Source organism: Monodelphis domestica, chromosome 8 (genome assembly GCF_027887165.1).
Source record: "Monodelphis domestica isolate mMonDom1 chromosome 8, mMonDom1.pri, whole genome shotgun sequence".
Taxonomy (NCBI): domain Eukaryota; kingdom Metazoa; phylum Chordata; class Mammalia; order Didelphimorphia; family Didelphidae; genus Monodelphis; species Monodelphis domestica.
This window is the reverse complement of record NC_077234.1, coordinates 181,744,333-181,761,171: the sequence shown is the minus strand read 5'-3', so window position 1 is coordinate 181,761,171 and position 16,839 is coordinate 181,744,333. Positions and strand designations below refer to the sequence as shown.

Here is a 16,839-nt window from a genome sequence, read left to right as displayed (position 1 = left end):
GCACCTCGCAGGTGCTCCATAAACATGAAATGAATGAAATAAAATGCAGTTTACACAAAGGCTCGGTGGAAACCCTAGCGCCACCCAGGTAGCCAGTGATTAATTGGGAGGAGACAAGGTTTCAGGAAAATCCGGTGCTTTCCGAAAACCATGTAAAAAAAAAAGCCAACCAAAACACCCAGTGAGGGAATGGACAAGTCCAGCATATTCCCTAAGGGATAACCTTTATTCAGCTCTAGGTTGCTTCCAGGAGAATCCGGCCTCAGGCTGACTCCATCTCCGCCAGTCAGACAGGCTGGGCCAAGGCCGGAACCCTCGCCCACGCAGGGCCCATATCCTCCCTTCCCCGCCCCTCCCAACTGCCGGACCACAGCTGCGGCTGCGGCGGCGGCGGCGGCTATAGCTCCAGGGCAGAGGTGGGGCTGCTTCCTCAGCCTCCTCCAGCTTCCCTTAAAACTGAGCGCTAGCTGGCTTCGCCAAGGACGCGGGTGCGCATGCGCACGCCAGTCAGTCCCAGGCAGGTGAGTGAGAAGCGAGAAAGTGGACGTTGTGCGCGTGCGTGCCGCGCTCCCCGGGAAGCTGCCCCGAGGTGCTCCCAGCGCCCCCAAGCGGCTGCTCGCTTGCCCACCCTCAGTCCGGGTTCTGAGATTGCGAGGCTGCGGCTGCCACGCTTGGCCCCGCCCAGGCCCCGCCCCAGTCCCGCTCCCGGCCCCCTCTAGCTGCTGCTCCTCCTCCTGCTCTGAGGTTTCTTTCCTCGGCTCGGCTCCGGGACGCGGCAGCTGCAGGGGCTGCGAAGGTTGTGACTCTAGTTCTGCTCTTCTTGCTTGGCCTCGCCTTGCCTCGCCTCCTTTGTGCTCAGGCTCCGGCGGCGTCGACCCTGACCCCGCTTGCTCCGCCTCCTGCTGCTGCTCCCTCCGTTCCCTTAGCCCCGCTAGCTCCCGGGCCCGGAGGCCTCCGTCGGCGGCGCGGCCGGCATTCGATGCCTGGCGGCGGCACCCACTGAACTACATCTCCCCCGCCGCCGCTGCCGCCTTCTTTCCTGGTTAGCGGAAGACCATGTCTGCGGCTTCGGGAGCCGGCTCGAACGTCGAAGCGGGCTTCTCCAGCGAGGAGTTGCTAACGCTCCGCTTCCCGCTGCATCGCGCCTGCCGAGACGGGGACCTAGTGGCGCTCTGCTCTCTGCTTCAACACACACCCCGCGCCCACCTGGCCGCCGAGGACTCCTTCTATGGCTGGACGCCCGTGCACTGGGCCGCACACTTCGGCAAGGTAGGCAAAGAGGGGGTGGGGTGGACGGCCGGGACCGGCTGACGGAGCAGAGCTAGGGCTGACTTGGTAGCCTTACGCCCCTTTTTTGGTTTGGGCGAGCTGTATGTGAGGTGCGGGAGGGAGGGTTGGGGGGGAAATGTGGCTTTAAGGCGCCATTTTTTACAGTTCTGAGGTGTTTTTCTTTTTCTTTTTTTAATTGCCCTTCCCTGAGGAAGGATGGGGCCCTAGTCAGAGCTACGGAGCGCGGGCTAAGCGTGCGGTTTTGCGCACGCGCACACATCATCCTTCGGCCCCCTTCCCCCTCCCAGCCCGGGAAGCCCCAGGTGGGAGTGAACTGTGGCGGGAATTGGTGTGGAGAGGCGGGCGATGTCGCGCCTTGTCCCTGCGTGGAGCCGAGAAGAAGGAATGGCGGAGTCCCTAAGGATACGGGGGTGGGGGGTCGCATTTTCAAACTTGGGGGCGGGGTTCTTTTGGAGGCCAGCCTTTTGCCCTCCCTTTGACCCTATTACTGCGAAAAAGCCCATCCGCCGAAGCGGTAGGCGGGGGGGGGGGGCTACGTCGTTAGGGAGGCTCAGTGGGGCGGGGCTGGCTGCGTGGTTCAACTTCTTTCTGTTTGAACTCCTTCGAGGCACGGAACAAAAGGGGCGATTTGGGGGAGGGGAGCTCGGCCTCGTTTTAACGGCTGCCTCCGGCCTGGGGAAAGCGGCGGCGGCGCGGGCCTGCGCGCTGCCCATATCTGCCAGGCTCTGAGCGCGCGCCTTGTGCGGGGACCTCCTTGACTGCTTTTTCAGCCTAATGATATGAGAGCAGCACCGTAAGGTCTTTGCTAATAGCTCCGTAATGAAAGGTGGACTCATCTCCTCTGGTTGTAGCGGTGCCAGAGCCTTTTAAGTGGCGTGGGTTAATGCCTAGTAAATATTTTGCGGAAGCTGTCTAATTTGCAGGCCAGTAAATAGCGCAAGAAGCTACTTCGGAGCGCCTGGCGTGCTTAAAATAGACATTTCGGGGCAACTTTTTGTAGAAATAGTATATTTTTTGTCTATAAGAATTGCAGTTATTACAGAAACTCCTGCTCTCCTCTTCCAAAGGTTTTACAGCAACACCTTATTCAACTTTTTCTGTTATGGCAACTAAGTTGTTAGGTGTTGTAGTAGGTAAGAGTAGGTTTTTGTATGCCCTGGATATATTCCCCGAGGATTCAAATCTTAGATACCAATGGCTAGACAAGTTAACGTTTCTATATTGGAAAGCCATTTGCTAAATTATTTTTGTTAAAATTCCTAGCTAAGAGTTGTTTATGCTTTCTCTGATCATCTAATACTAATTCAGTACTTTGGGAAAAAAAATTCGTTATTAATGGTACCTACTTTTGTGATGAAATTTACCATTTAATGACATAAGCCATAATGTTTCAAAACTATTCTCAGTTAGAGATGGAAAAAGAACCTTAAAGATCATTACTTATGTGATACCTTTGATAAAGGCTTATTTCGAAGTTTTTAATTTAAGGGAAATTTGCAGCTTTTGATATTAGTAATGGTGTAGAACAGGAGGGGTTTTGAATGAATAAAGGAATGGCTGCATCTGCATTCTAATCTTAATGGCTGGTTTTCGTTATTTACAACAGATTTTATTTTCTTAAGTTAAAATATAGCGAATGCTATCCTGTTAATGCTGTCCTCAATTATTTTGGGGTCCAGTTTTAGGACTGTAGCATTTATAGCTGGTAAGGACCTTAGCTATCACCTAGGCCCAAAGACGTTCATTAAATGACTTGCCCAAGGATTCAGGTTCTTATTTTCTCACTCCAAATCCAGTATTCTTTCCTTTATACTTGCAGTTCTAAATTAATTAGCAATTAGATAAGAACCCGACTGGTAAGAAATGCTTCATTTATTTTGTATTCTCAAAGACTAAGGAATTCTACATAATTCATTTTTTTCCTAACCAACTGAAATTTATCTCTTAAAACTGATACCTTCTGGGAAGCCAGGTGACTCAGTGGGTTGAGAGCCTGGCTTAGACACAGAAAGTCCTGGGTTCAAATATGGCTTCTGACACATTCCCTCTGTGACTCGGAGCTAACTTTACCCCGTTGCCTAGGAACCAATATATAGTATTAATTCTAAGATACCTGAGGTGTGTTTTTTTTTTTTTTGTGACATCTTTCTAAAACAACTTTTTTTTTTTAAACCCTTACCTTCCGTCTTGGAACCAATATTATGTATTGGTTCCAAAGCAGAAGAGTGATAAGGGCTAGGCAATGGGGGGTCAAGTGACTTGCCCAGGGTCACACAGCTGGGAAGTGTCTGAGGCCAGATTTGAACCTAGGACCTCCCATCTCTAGGACTGGTTCTCAATCCACTGACCCACCCAGCAGCCCCCTCTAAAACAACTTTTGAAGAAAATATAAAACATTCATTTGCCTTTACTAAACAGAGCATACTGAACATAACTTATGTACCTGATACAAGATCATTACTATGAGTATCCAGGCTGTGCTTCTTCCTATTGGTATGGCCTTAGATGAGTCACTTAATCTTTTTAAAATGAGAGTTAAACTAGAGGTACTTCCACTATACCTGCCAATGCTATGAAACCTATGTGCTGTGTAACCTGATGCAGGGATGGCCTCAGAAACTTTGTATCTGAAATTGTTGAGACCCAGTTTATGTTTTTATTATTGTATCTTTCCTCAGAGGTTAACTGTGGAGCTAATTAAATCCCCTTCATGAATATAAACTGATTTAGATGAATCTTATTTTGGCTATTTTCCTTTCCTCTGAATCTTTCGCATTTTGATTGAAGGCTGAGTTTATATGTAAGATTTTGGATTCCCAGTGCCCTTGAGTATGAGGCACTGTTTAGTTGTGTGACCTTGGGCAAGTCACTTCATGCTGGGCTACAGTATATTTTTCTATAAAATAGGACTGGTGAAGGGGGAGTGTACAGGTGTGGACCCTTGAGATTCTTTACTGTTAAGGCAGACATCCAAATTAGTGGAATGCCATTCATACACACACACACACACTCACACACACACACGTCTGAAGTGGGGAATAGTTTGAATCAGTAAATTTAATCCATGTGGAGAACTCTTGGTAGGGAAATTTTTTCACTGATGCAGATCATTAACTTGAACCTTTAATCAAAATCCCCGCTTCTGTTTACAAATAGTTACATAGCTAGTAAGATATCAGTGGTACCATATGAACCCAGGACTTTGTCACTTTAGATCTGGCTCTATATTATGTCTAGGGCTCAGGTTCTTTCTATATATTAAATGTAGAAGGGCTAAAATTAATTATTTTTTCTGTTGATGCATGTTTCTAACTTTAAGTCAACCAGATATTTGACTATTCAGGATTGTGAGATAAATTTGAAGATTCTCTAAGCTTCACTTTAAAGCTACATTCTGGTGTGAGGGTTGGGGTGACTGCACAGACTAGGTGATTTCTTGGAGAGTTCTTGATTATTCTGATTCAACATAAATTTTCTATTCTCTTTAGAATCTTACATAAATAGAATTTAGTCTCAAAACTGGAGTCAGCTGTGACTACTAACTTAGCTAGCTATGTGACTTCTATTTTAGTGGTTTTGTTTATAAAAATTAAAGTTGGAGGGCAGCTAGGTAGCATAGAAGATAGAATGCCCGGCTTGGTGTTGGTAGGGCTTGGATCCTCCCTGAGCAAATCACTTAACCCTTATTGCCTAGCCCTTGCTGCTCTTTTCTCTTAGAAGTACAGACTTAGAAGACAGAAGACATGGTTTAATAAAAATTGCAAGTTGCAGCTTTCTGAAACAAATCTTAGGAAAAGGGAAATAAGCTTGTAACTTTCTTAAGTGAGAGGATTGGTGTTGAATTTGGAAACGGTATAGGCAAAAAAATTTTTTTAGTGTACAGTATGAAATAGTGTAATCTGGTTTCTTTTTAAGTAGGACTTATGTTACCTTTTTGTAATGCCTTCAGTTACCTTTTCTTGTATTGTTTTTAGTTCTTTTTGTAATAGCACTATCTTAACTAATTGGCTTACAATTTTTTATGAGGTGAAAGATGTCTTATTGCAGAAGATACCAAAGGGAATTGAGATGCAATTGGGAAGGAAGCCAAGTTAGTTTCTTAAGAATATAGTACTGCCTTGTTAAAGCCCTGTGGGCACAGATCACAGAAGATGTGCTACAGTAATTCCTGGCAGGGCACATTAAGCAATATTTTAAAACACATTTAAATTCTTGTAGGTCCACTTTTGAAAACTTACATTGGTATTTTTTAATAAAATGTATATGAGAAGCAAAGTAGGGTATTGAAGAAATAGACCTAGTTACCTCAGTCAGAAACTCTTAACCTGGCCAAGTCAAATAACCTTTCTATATAAACCTCAGACAGCTCTGAAGATGAAAAATAACTTAAAATTTTTAAATAAAAATAAAAAATTAGAGTAAAATTTGCTGAGCAAGTATCAATCTTCATCGTTAAAGTTCTTTCTTAGGAGTTCCCAATACCATTGAAGTCAAAAGTCCATCCAAAAAAAAGTACCTACCATACTTAATCATAGACATTGTTTACTTCCAGTAGGGTCTTTTTTTTTTTTTTAAGGATTTATTTACAAGTGTCTCAGCCCCTCCCTCATTTCCCTAATCATAGAAGATGTCTTCCAGGAGACAGATGAGTATGTGTAGGTTGTGTTTTTTCCAGCGCGCCCTCCCCCCCCCCCCCAGTTTATCTTGTGGAGGTGTTACAGTCACAAGTATTATATCTATAGCCATGTATAATGTTCTCTTGGTTCTATTCATTTTGCTCATTGCCCCATTTAGTTCTTTCCAAGTTTTTTTTAGTTAGCCTGTTCATAATTTCTTATGCCAAATTTCCAGTATTATCTTAAAGACTGTCTAATAATATATAAACAACATCTGCTTGTCTCACTGGAAAGAATCTCCATGCTGACAAAATTACTGATCCTTGAAGACTTTATCACACAGTACTCTTATAGGGGCAGTGCTTATGAGGTGAACCATAAATTAGTGTTGGTATGGAAATAATTATATTGAGAAACTATGCTGATTTCAGGGTCAAGTTACTTTATGACTGCACCATAACTTGAATACTGATCATTCACAAGACTTTTCTAAGTTTAGTTTTTTGCTTTTTTGTTATACTCTTTGAAGACAGCTTTTAGTCACTTTTAGTAAAAGCAGTATTAATAATCTTCACTTTGTGATAACTTTGTGTGAGGTATTCATAATACAAGTTATAAGTAACCCATAATTTTTTGCTTACCAGGCTACTTAAGCATGGAACACATTTTATAATTTATGTATTATGGAAAGTTTTGAACAGAACAAACATAGGAGAGCACTATTTAGGTATAATAAAAGATGAAATGTGTTAAACATTCATATTAATCTAATTTAAAATAGGCAGCTTATATATCATGGACTCATTTCAGAAATTTTATTTCTTCAAATTGGTGATCACTGATACCTTTATTATATGGAATTTGTCACACTTCTTGACTCAGTCAATATTTTAAGGAGCTAAAACTACAAAAATTTTGAAACTTCTTTTATGCTTATATTTTTGAAATTTTTGTTTTATTAACCTTAAAATCAATTATTTGAGATTTTTAAAGATGCTTTTCAAATATAGTATACTTAATATCAAAGGGTGGTACAGTGGATAGAGGATGCCTATCCAGGATTCGTCTTCCTGAGTTCAAATATGCCCTCACTTTTATTCTCTGTGTGATCTGAGCAAATCACTTGATCCTGTTTGCTTCCTTTCCTCATCTATAAAATGTACTTGAAGACAATGGCAAACCACTCAAATATCTTTGCTGAGAAAACCCCAAATAAGATTATGAAGAGTTGGGCATAACTGAACAACAAAAATATTATAAAAATGTAAAGTTGAAAAATTAATAAAGAAAAAATGATAAATACCATTAAAACAGTATTCAGTTTTTTATTTACTATATTGCATAAACTAATGCTTGAGGCACAAAGGAGACCTCATCATGAAATACCTTGTTTATTAGCTGGGTCTGATTCTTTGTGCCCATATTCTTGTCAAAGATTCTGGAATAGTTTGCCATTTCCTAATCCAGTGGAGTAAAGGAAACAAGTTAAGTGACTTGCCCAGCGTCATATAGCTATTAAAGTGTCTGAGGTCAAATTTGAACTCAGCTTTTCCTGACAACAGGCCCAGTGCTCTATATCCACTAAGCCACTAGCAACTCCTAACACTGCCCATAGGAGTTCATCCATGGTGTATATATTAATAATGAACAACTTTTGAGGGTTGAATATATTAAGTTGTGATCTGTCTTGCCACACAGTAGCTCATAAGCTATACCTCTCCTTTGGAAGACCTGGATATTCTCCTGTAATGAAATTTGACTGATTTCTAATTGTACGTTTTGTAGGGCGCCCCCCCCCCCCCAACTGGCCTCAGTAATGACTTTTAAGCCTTTTGAAATCTATTCGTTTCTTCATCTATGGTTTCCTCCCTGATTTGTTTAAGGTGGAAGCTAATATCCCACCTTCTATGAGAAGCCTTTCGCAATTCTTAAATTGTTGGTTTCTTCCCTTCTGTTATCACCAATTTTCACCGATTTATCTGTAGTGTGTTTTGTTTGTGAGGTTTCATCAAGAACTATCTTGTTGTTCAGTCATATCTGATGCTTTGTGCCCCCATGGACCATATATAGCATGCTAATGTTGTTCATGGGGTTTTCCTGTATTTCCTTTCCCATCCCATTATACTGTGAACTCAAGTATAAGAACTTATCTATCTCCTTCATCCCCCACCCCTCTTTTGTTATTCCCAGTGTTTAGATTTAGGCTGGCACTTAGTAGGCACTAAATAATGTGTATTGGATTGACAATTCATTTCTTGCCTTGAGCCAATAGTGCTATTCTGGCAGAAGGACTCTTCACAGTCAGAGGTGTCCTTTTCTTATGGGGAGAAAAAGGGGAAATTGGTATAGGGACAGCTGAACCACAGAGCAGATAATTTGGGCAAGAAGAATTACTGTAGCTTGGAGTTTTAATCCAACCATATCTTCATTTTAGTTATTCCCTGGGTATAGAGCTAATTGAGGTGTTCTGTAACCAGGGGTTCAATAGCTTATATCTGCAGTAATACTGAAGGGATGCCCTATATAAAGGTATATAAAAAAAAAGATGGATAAAAGAAAATCATGTAAAGACTGATTGAAGCCAATCCGTTTCTTTACTCATAGAAAAAGAAGATAAACTGGTGTTCATCTGCAGTGTTCTGTGGTGCTAAGCAGACAATAAGAGGGCATTTTATAACCTTTGCAATAATGCATAAAGCCACTAATTCAGAAATACAAAGTGGCATTTTACATTCAGAAGTCTAACTTTCTTTTTAAAAAGAACTTATGTAATGTCAAAATTGGTGTAAAGCTTGCATGTACCATTTAAAAGGGGGTGACTTCCTCCTCAGACAAAGTTTTTCTTTTATGAATTAAGTTTAAATCATTGTCATGTTGTACTGTATAAAAGAATGGAGTTGTAGGCACTGGGTACAGTACTAATATTTAGATAAGAGTTGATCCCTGCATCTAATTGGTGTTTAACATAAGTCAATAATTTAAAATAATAGAGAATAAGTGCAATCAGAGTTGTCTCATCACATCTACTTACTAGATATCTTTGACCTTGGGTCGGACACTTAATTTCTCTGAGCCTCAGTTTTCTCTAAAAGGGAAGTGGTCTCCTAATTACCTAGGAAAGTGCTTTGTGAATTGTTAAGCACTTTATAATATGAGTAATCACCAAGTGATGCTAGAGGAAAACAAGTAGTTTTCCTATGATTGAAACAATTGAATTGGGCTTTAAGATGATTGGTGGCATTTCAACATATAAGATGGAAAAGAGGCAAATTTAGTATATACTATGTGGCAGAAAGTATATATAGTTGGAATGTATAATCTCAAAATTCTGACAGTTTAAGAGGTTCTAGATTATTGAGAGCCTTGAATGTTGGGCTAAGGGATTTGAACATAATTTTATAGACAATAGGGAGACACGAGTGAATTGTAGTTAGGAAACAGAGACTGAAAGACCAATTGGAAGGCTAATTTAATTTAATTTGGACCACATTAGTCCAAATGGTAAGGAAAGCTGAGGTACCAATGAGAATAGCCTGAAAGGGACATATGCCCAAGTGATACTGAGAATAAAATGTGATTTATGAGAAGGGTGGTGCCCCTTGAATAGTTGTCAGTCAGAAAGGTAGAACAAGATTTTCAAGAAAGGAAATACGAATTTGGAGTGTGTTAAAGTATCAACAGGGCAAGATGATCTTGTGTCGGTTTTTGGAAATGAGTTTCTAGAGCTTGAGAAAGAAATTGGGGTTAAAGATAAATTTTTCACTTTCAGTATAGATAATGTAGTTTTGAAGCTACAGGAGTATATACAGAAAATTTCTAATGTAAAACTATACCAGTTAAAGACTGGAGTAAGATATAAATAAGATGACTGGGGGGAAATTGCCCCTTCTTTGGAGATGATTCATAAAAGAGGTATGGGGTTATTGCTTCACTACCACTTAGAACAGTGACTTGAGATTCTTCCAAGTAGAAGAGTATGATTCAGGCATTTGTTTTCTCAATGGGACTAATAACTGATTTGGATTTTGAGGCAAATATTTGCTGGTATTTTTTAATGTTACAATCGGCATTTCAAAGTGTTTTTCTCTCTTATTCCCAATGCCTTTCTTAAAGTTGGAGTGCTTAATACAGCTGGTGAGAGCTGGAGCCACTCTGAATGTCTGTACAACACGGTTTGCCCAAACACCTGCCCATATTGCTGCTTTTGGAGGACATCCTGAGTGCCTGATCTGGTTGATCCAAGCTGGAGCCAACATTAACAAACAGGTATGAAATATGTGTTCTTTTTTTTTTAAATTGTTGATCAATTTGCACTCTAGTATTTAGAGATGATATTCTAGTCAGAGTTCAAGTTTTATTCAAAGTGCTAGCAGGATTTATTTTAATAGAATTAATGAATTGATTTGTAAATATAAACCCAGGTTAGGAAATGACATATCTAAGAAATATCTACTATAGCATAACCAAGTTTATAAAAGATTATGGAAAAATTGGTAATATTCTGTGGCTTACTAGCTGGAAAACATAAATGACCACAATGCTCTGGGCACAGTATACCTATAATCCTGAAGACCTGTGCCCTTATTTTTAAAGGACTTATTTTTCATCATGATAGAGAATAAAATATATATTTTTATGTAGTTCCTACTGTATGCCTTCTCCCCTTTTAATGTTTAGAATTCTTCAAAGCTAATTGAAAAGAAAATATAAAGAAGGTTTGGAAGAAAATAAGTGGAGAAGTATTCAAACTATTGGTTTAAAAGTTTATATCTTGGACTTATTTCTGAATAGGAAGAAGAGATGTATATTGTATCTGGAAATTTAATCACTGGTTTAACTGATATTATCCTTATTCTATTACCTGTTAAGAGTAAGGAGTAGACAGTTTGTGTCATTTGGTGTCACACCACCGAAATAGTGTTGATACTATTCGCCTAATGTGCTTTCCTTTTTTCTTTCTGCCTTCTCCCTTTTCACTTCATTATTCCTTATTCTCTCTTTTTTCCACCTACCTATATTTAGGAAGAGGAGGCAAATATGCCCACCCCAGATACCTCTGGGAAAATGTGTACTGTGAAAAGTATTGTAATACATCATTTTTTCTCCCTTGAACAAGTTGTTTATTTATCACTTGAATTTATATAAATAAAACTACCTAAACATATTTCATATAGCTAGTTAGATAAATGATAGAATAAAACTCATAATACATGTGAATTGCTAGATAAACCTATACTTAAAATTCACTTTGGTCTATTGATCCTATCTTACTTTTTTTCTTATTTCCCTTCTCTAGCAATTTGCCTGCATCTCGTTCTCACTAATCTTTCTTTATTCTCTTCAAACACACATTTGTTCTTTCTTGCTTTACCTCATTCCTCTTTTCTTCTCTTTCAAAAGCAGCCAGTATTTAATTCTTCATTACTTAAGTGAATGCATGCTCTCATCAACATGGATATTCCATTGCAGGTTCAAACCTGCAATGTGGCCTAACTGATTCTTATACATAGACATCTATAAATTCCTGACAGGATCTACTAATGTGCTAGAGCTCTTCCTCTAGGTCTCTACATTTTGTGAGTACCAGTGCAACTGCCTACTTGGCCCAGTATATGTGTCTTCATTATTTTTTTCACTTGAAACTTTGATTCCTGACAGGTAGCAATGTTCAAGATTTGAAGAAGGCAGACAATCTCTTCTTAGATGTTCTTGTGCTGATTTCATCAAGCCCTAGAAGATTATACAGCCTCCTTAGTGAGATGCAAGATTATTTTTAAAAGATAGCAATCTATACAAGAAAAGACAACTAGAAATACCCAGCACTAATTAAAAGAGATAAACTATATTTTATTAAAATGTACCATATTATAAAGCACTATTAATATATATACCAATTGTCATAGCATCCAAATTTTTAAATGAAAGGTAAGTTGGAGGTAGAAATAGTTAGCAATACAATAAGAATGGGGAACTTCAAACTTCTCTGCTCAAAATTAGATAAATTTAAATAAAAAAATAAACTAGAAAGAAGTCAAAGTGGTGAATATGATCTTAGAAAAGCTAAATAATGATAGCTTTCTAGAAAGAGTTGAATATGAATAGAAAAGTGTACTTTTTTTCTCAGTGGTTCATTGTACCATTACAAAAATCGAGCATATATTAGGGCATAAAACTTTATTGTTAAATGCAAAAAAAGCAGAAATATTAAATGTATCCCTTTTAGACCCTTATGCAATAAATAATAGGGGACCATGGAAATGCAAAGTAAAAATTAATTAGAAAGTAACAATTTTAAAAAGGAATGAGTAGGTTAAAGAACAAGTAATATAAACACTAAACAGTTTTATTAAGGAGAACGATACTAATGAAACAACATTCTCAAACCTATGGAATACAGCACAATTTGTAATTAGAGAAAATTTTATATCTAAATGCTTTTATCAGTAATATAGAGAAAGAAGAGATCAATGAATTGGGAATGCAATAAAAATTTTTAGAAAAAAAAACAAGAAAATAGATAAACTATTGGTTAATATGATTTTTTTAAAAATGCCCAGCACCTTTCTCCTATCTCCCAAATTACTGTAACAGAAGGGTCTCCACAAACTGAGTTTTGATGAAGGTCAAGAATTCTGTCAAGTTGGAGAATACCAGGCAGGGAAGATAACCATTGCAAAGGCATAGAGATAAGGGAGGCATTGTTAAATGTGAAGAATAGCATAGTCTATGTGATTAGATTCATGGAAGGCAGTTATGTGTAAGAAGGCAGGAAAGAGGGGCTTGATTGTGAAGAGTTTCAAAATGCCAGAGTAAAGACAAAAGTAAAAGTTCACACTTGATAAATTCTTGTCAGTTGAGAAAAAGGAAAAAAAGAACCAAGGTTTAAAAAAAAAAATTTGCTGATTCAATTGTATTTTCTTCTATAGGTTGGTAGTTCTTATCCCCCACACCCCCATTCTTATATAAAGAAATATCTCCATAGTCATTAATTATTCACTATCCCATTGGTGATATCTTCCTGTAAACATTGAGAAGTTGACCTTAAAAGCAGAAGGAAACTTTTTTTCTGAAAAATAAAACAAAAAATCCCAAATGTACATTTTATTCATAAAATCTTCACCTTCCATCTTAGAATCAGTACGATATACTGGTTCCAAGGTAGAAAAGCAGTAGTAAGGGCTAGGCAATGAGGTTTAAGTGATTTGCCCAGGGTTTAAGTTGGAGTGGAATTGGTTCTCATTTCTTGATTTCTGATACGTATAGTCATTTTTCTTTTTGTCACGTTTTGCCTTTAGGTTTTTCGATCCAGAGAATTGGGAGATGTGAAGAGAGCATTGTCAATTAGATTAGATTTCCAGATTTTTAAAAATGGTATCCCTTGAACTCTGATTAGAATTCTACAACAGTGACATGATTCCTCTAGTTGCCATAAAATCCAGTTCTCCAGTAGATTATTAGCTCTCACCTCGGAGCCTGAAAGAGTGAGATTCAAGTCTTTGGTGCATCCAGGCCTTTTTGACCCCATGGCAAGTTACTTAGCTGTTCGGATCCAGACAATTGAGTGGCTACAAGTTTTAGAGACAGTTCTGACTTGAATTGTTTTCCTTAATCTGTAGCTCTTTATTCCAGTGAAATCATAGGTATGAAGTATAGTTCCTGTCTCTATTTAACTCAGGGTTATCACAAAAAACTTGTTTAGAGATCTTGTTTTACTGGAAATTTATGTTTCTTCCACTCTACTAGCAATTCAGATTTTCAAGAATTATTGACATCTGATAAAATGTACATTTGTGGGGTCAGGTGAGTGACTCAGTGGATTGAGAGCTGAGAGGTCCTGGGTTCAAATATGACTTCAGATACTTTCTAGCTGTGTGACCCCAGGGTCACTTAACCCCCATTTCCTAGCCCTTACTGCTTTTCTGTCTTGGAACCAGTACATCGTATTGATTCTAAGATGGAAGGAGAGGAATTTATGAATAAAATAAAATGTACATTTGGGATTTTTTGTTTTAATTTTCAGAAAAAAAGTTTCCTTCTGCCCCTAAGGTCATTCTCCCCCTTAAAAAAATATTCACAGTAGGTGAATACATAAACTAGATCCATTCTTTGGTATACCAACAAAAAGATCCTTTGCTTTTTCTTCTGACTTACATTTTTTCCATCTTTAAATTTAGAGAACAACCTTCTCATTACAAAAGCCCATTGTGTATTTAATGAGTATGAGAAAAACCACTGAGGAAAATCTTTTCCTAAAAATAATTTCTTAGTTACTTAGAGCATTGTTATTTTTATTTACAGGATTGTGAGGGTGAAACTCCTATTCACAAAGCTGCACGTTCTGGTAGTATGGATTCTATAAGTGCTCTTGTGGCTAATGGAGCTCAAATCGAGTAAGTGTGTTTTTGTTTTTTTAATTGAAATGGAATATAATTCAGAGTAGAATTTCTTAAAAAACACTAGAATAGACACTTAATATTTAAAAAATATTTCTTTAGTTGATAATTTTTTTGCCAATTAATCTCTGACAGAAGAAACAAAATTTTCTACTGTTAAGCACTAGCAAACAAAAAGCTTGGTTTTATTTTCACTTCACATTCAGTTCTATGGTGAGAGGCAGTGTAGTACAGAAGAAAATGCACTGGGATATAGAGTGCTTAATTCTGCATGACACACCTTGCCCAATATTTCTCTCTCAGTTTCTTCATTTATAACATGAAGAGGCTTGATATAAGGCCCTTCTATCTCTCAGCTTCTAGATTCTAAGTCACATAAAGTCTCTATATCTGTGACCTCGTCTTTTGAAATGAGGATGATTACTATAGTCTTTGAAAAAAGGCTATTATGAGAGATTTAGTTGTCCTTTTTTTAGCTCCTTAGAGGGACTGTATACATATGTGTGCATATATATACACAGACACATATAAAACTTAATTGGGTTTTGACATAGTGGTAACATGATTTAAATTTTCAGTATACACTACCATATAGATCTTTGTAGAGAAATTTTGGTGCTTCAATGTATTTTAAGATACGCTGCAAGCATATGATTTGAACACAAGCATTATTAGGTAGCCTTGCATTAGTCATGTATTTTAGGTGTTTACTACTAGTTTATTTGCATTGTATTAACTTTTTAGAAAGTTACTTTTTTAATTAAAATTTTGTACTTCTGCAATTTACAGCATTAACAAAATGGATACAACTGTCAACCTTAGTCAAATGTGAGCTATATGGCTTATAATAACCAAAGTAACTGTATTGGCTTTTCTTTATTATAATTTACTGAATTAGTTAAAACATTTTTTGTAAAATTTTATTTTAAACTTTTCTAATTAGAGACATGAAAATTTGGATTTTGAGTGAAGTAAGTTATGTATAACTAACTTCGTTTAACCCTTTGGTTTCCATGTTACTGTTGGCTGTGCCTCAGTTACAAAGATCTACATTAAATTAATTTTGCTGTGGATGTTGTCAGGAAAGCAAAATCTACGTAGTTTAGTATAGTTCATGTTCCAATACCAAAGTCTGAAAAATTTATGTATATGTATAAAAATACCCACTAATTACTGTTTTACAAAAACAAACCATTGAAATGAGCTTGGGAATCACAGAAACTTAAAATATTTGTTATACTGGAATTTGACCTTTGTATATCTGCTTCATGGAATGCTACATTGAAAGAAAGCCTAGCTATTAATGTCTAGGTAATTTCTAACTCAATACATTTCCATGAAATCTATTTTAAAATATTTCCTTTAAAAACAAAAGTTTAAAAGGGATTGTATAAAACTATTATGGTTAAAATTTAACTTTCATTATGCACATCTAAATTTGAATGTAGACTATTCATATGCTTCAGTATAATTTCAGAAATAATATTAAGAGAGTTAGAATTGATTTTTGATTTATATTTTATGTAAATAAGCATTTCTATAATTGTTTAATATAGTAACTGAAATTATTTTTTTAAAGACCATAAAACTTATAATTTGATATCTAGTTTTTCCCTGAAATTTTTTATTCTGTAGCTTTTGACATCTCATTTTAATGATTTTTATCTCTTGAACCAGTAGCCACATTATTTTCTTTCAGCAAATATTTATCTTTATAGATTATTTGCAATTCTGTCCTTTATTCAAGGATAGTCAGGTGACTTTACTATCAGACTAAGTCTGATTGGACATGGCTTCAATGCCTAATCTATTTTTTTCCTTTTTAGTATGAGACCTTTGTTAAAGGGATTTCCTTGCTTAAACTTTTTCAAAAGTGAAAAATACTTAATCTAAATGAGAACCTATCAAAAAATAGTTTTTTCTCTAAAAGTTTCATGGCATGATGATATTTCTGGTTTTTTAATTCAGCATATTCCTTGCTTGAAATTCCCAAATAATTCTTAAAAACTATTTTTTAATCAGTAAGTTAAATAGGGAAATTATTTTCATATCACAAATTTTTCCATTTTTGTAGTTTTATCTTGCAAACAACCTAACCATAGTAAAAATCCCATTAATATCTTATACTTCTACTATTCTGTATTTCCATGTAAAGCTACTTAAACATTCAGATTTAAATGGGCAACTCAATTAAAGTTAAACATTAAAATAGAATGGAATTTATTTCAGCATATTTCAATACATCTTGAGGCAAATTATATTTACTCTTTTCCCTTCATTAATATTTAGGGAAGTGTTTAGATGGAGAAGTAAGTTTCTTTTGTATTTCATTCCAATTTTGCTTTCTTGTAAATATCCTAGCCCTTAAAATTATATGCTTTACTGATCATCATCAGGTAGATTCCCCTAAGAGTGAGTAGGAAACTACCAAGTACTTGTGGATAGAATTGTTGCTATATAACTTACCTGTTAATGTAGGTTGCAACCATAAGATAACGCATATCAACTGCTGTACATCGTATTAAACTTTCTAGCACCAC

The 16,839-nt window shown here is 37.2% G+C and overlaps 1 protein-coding gene across 3 annotated transcripts in view; it reads left to right on the top strand.

The window, feature by feature from the left end:
• The first annotated feature begins 514 nt into the window (after positions 1-514).
• ANKRD10 (ankyrin repeat domain 10) overlaps positions 515-16,839 on the top strand; it is a 45,838-nt gene continuing 29,513 nt past the window's right edge. For all 3 annotated transcript variants that reach the window (XM_001374825.5, XM_016424920.2, XM_016424919.2), the window contains exons 1-3: positions 515-1,269; positions 10,020-10,172; positions 14,205-14,296. In XM_001374825.5, coding sequence (XP_001374862.1) covers positions 1,057-1,269; positions 10,020-10,172; positions 14,205-14,296 — 458 coding nt within the window. In that variant the 5' untranslated portion in view covers positions 515-1,056. The remainder of the gene's footprint in view (positions 1,270-10,019; positions 10,173-14,204; positions 14,297-16,839) is intronic.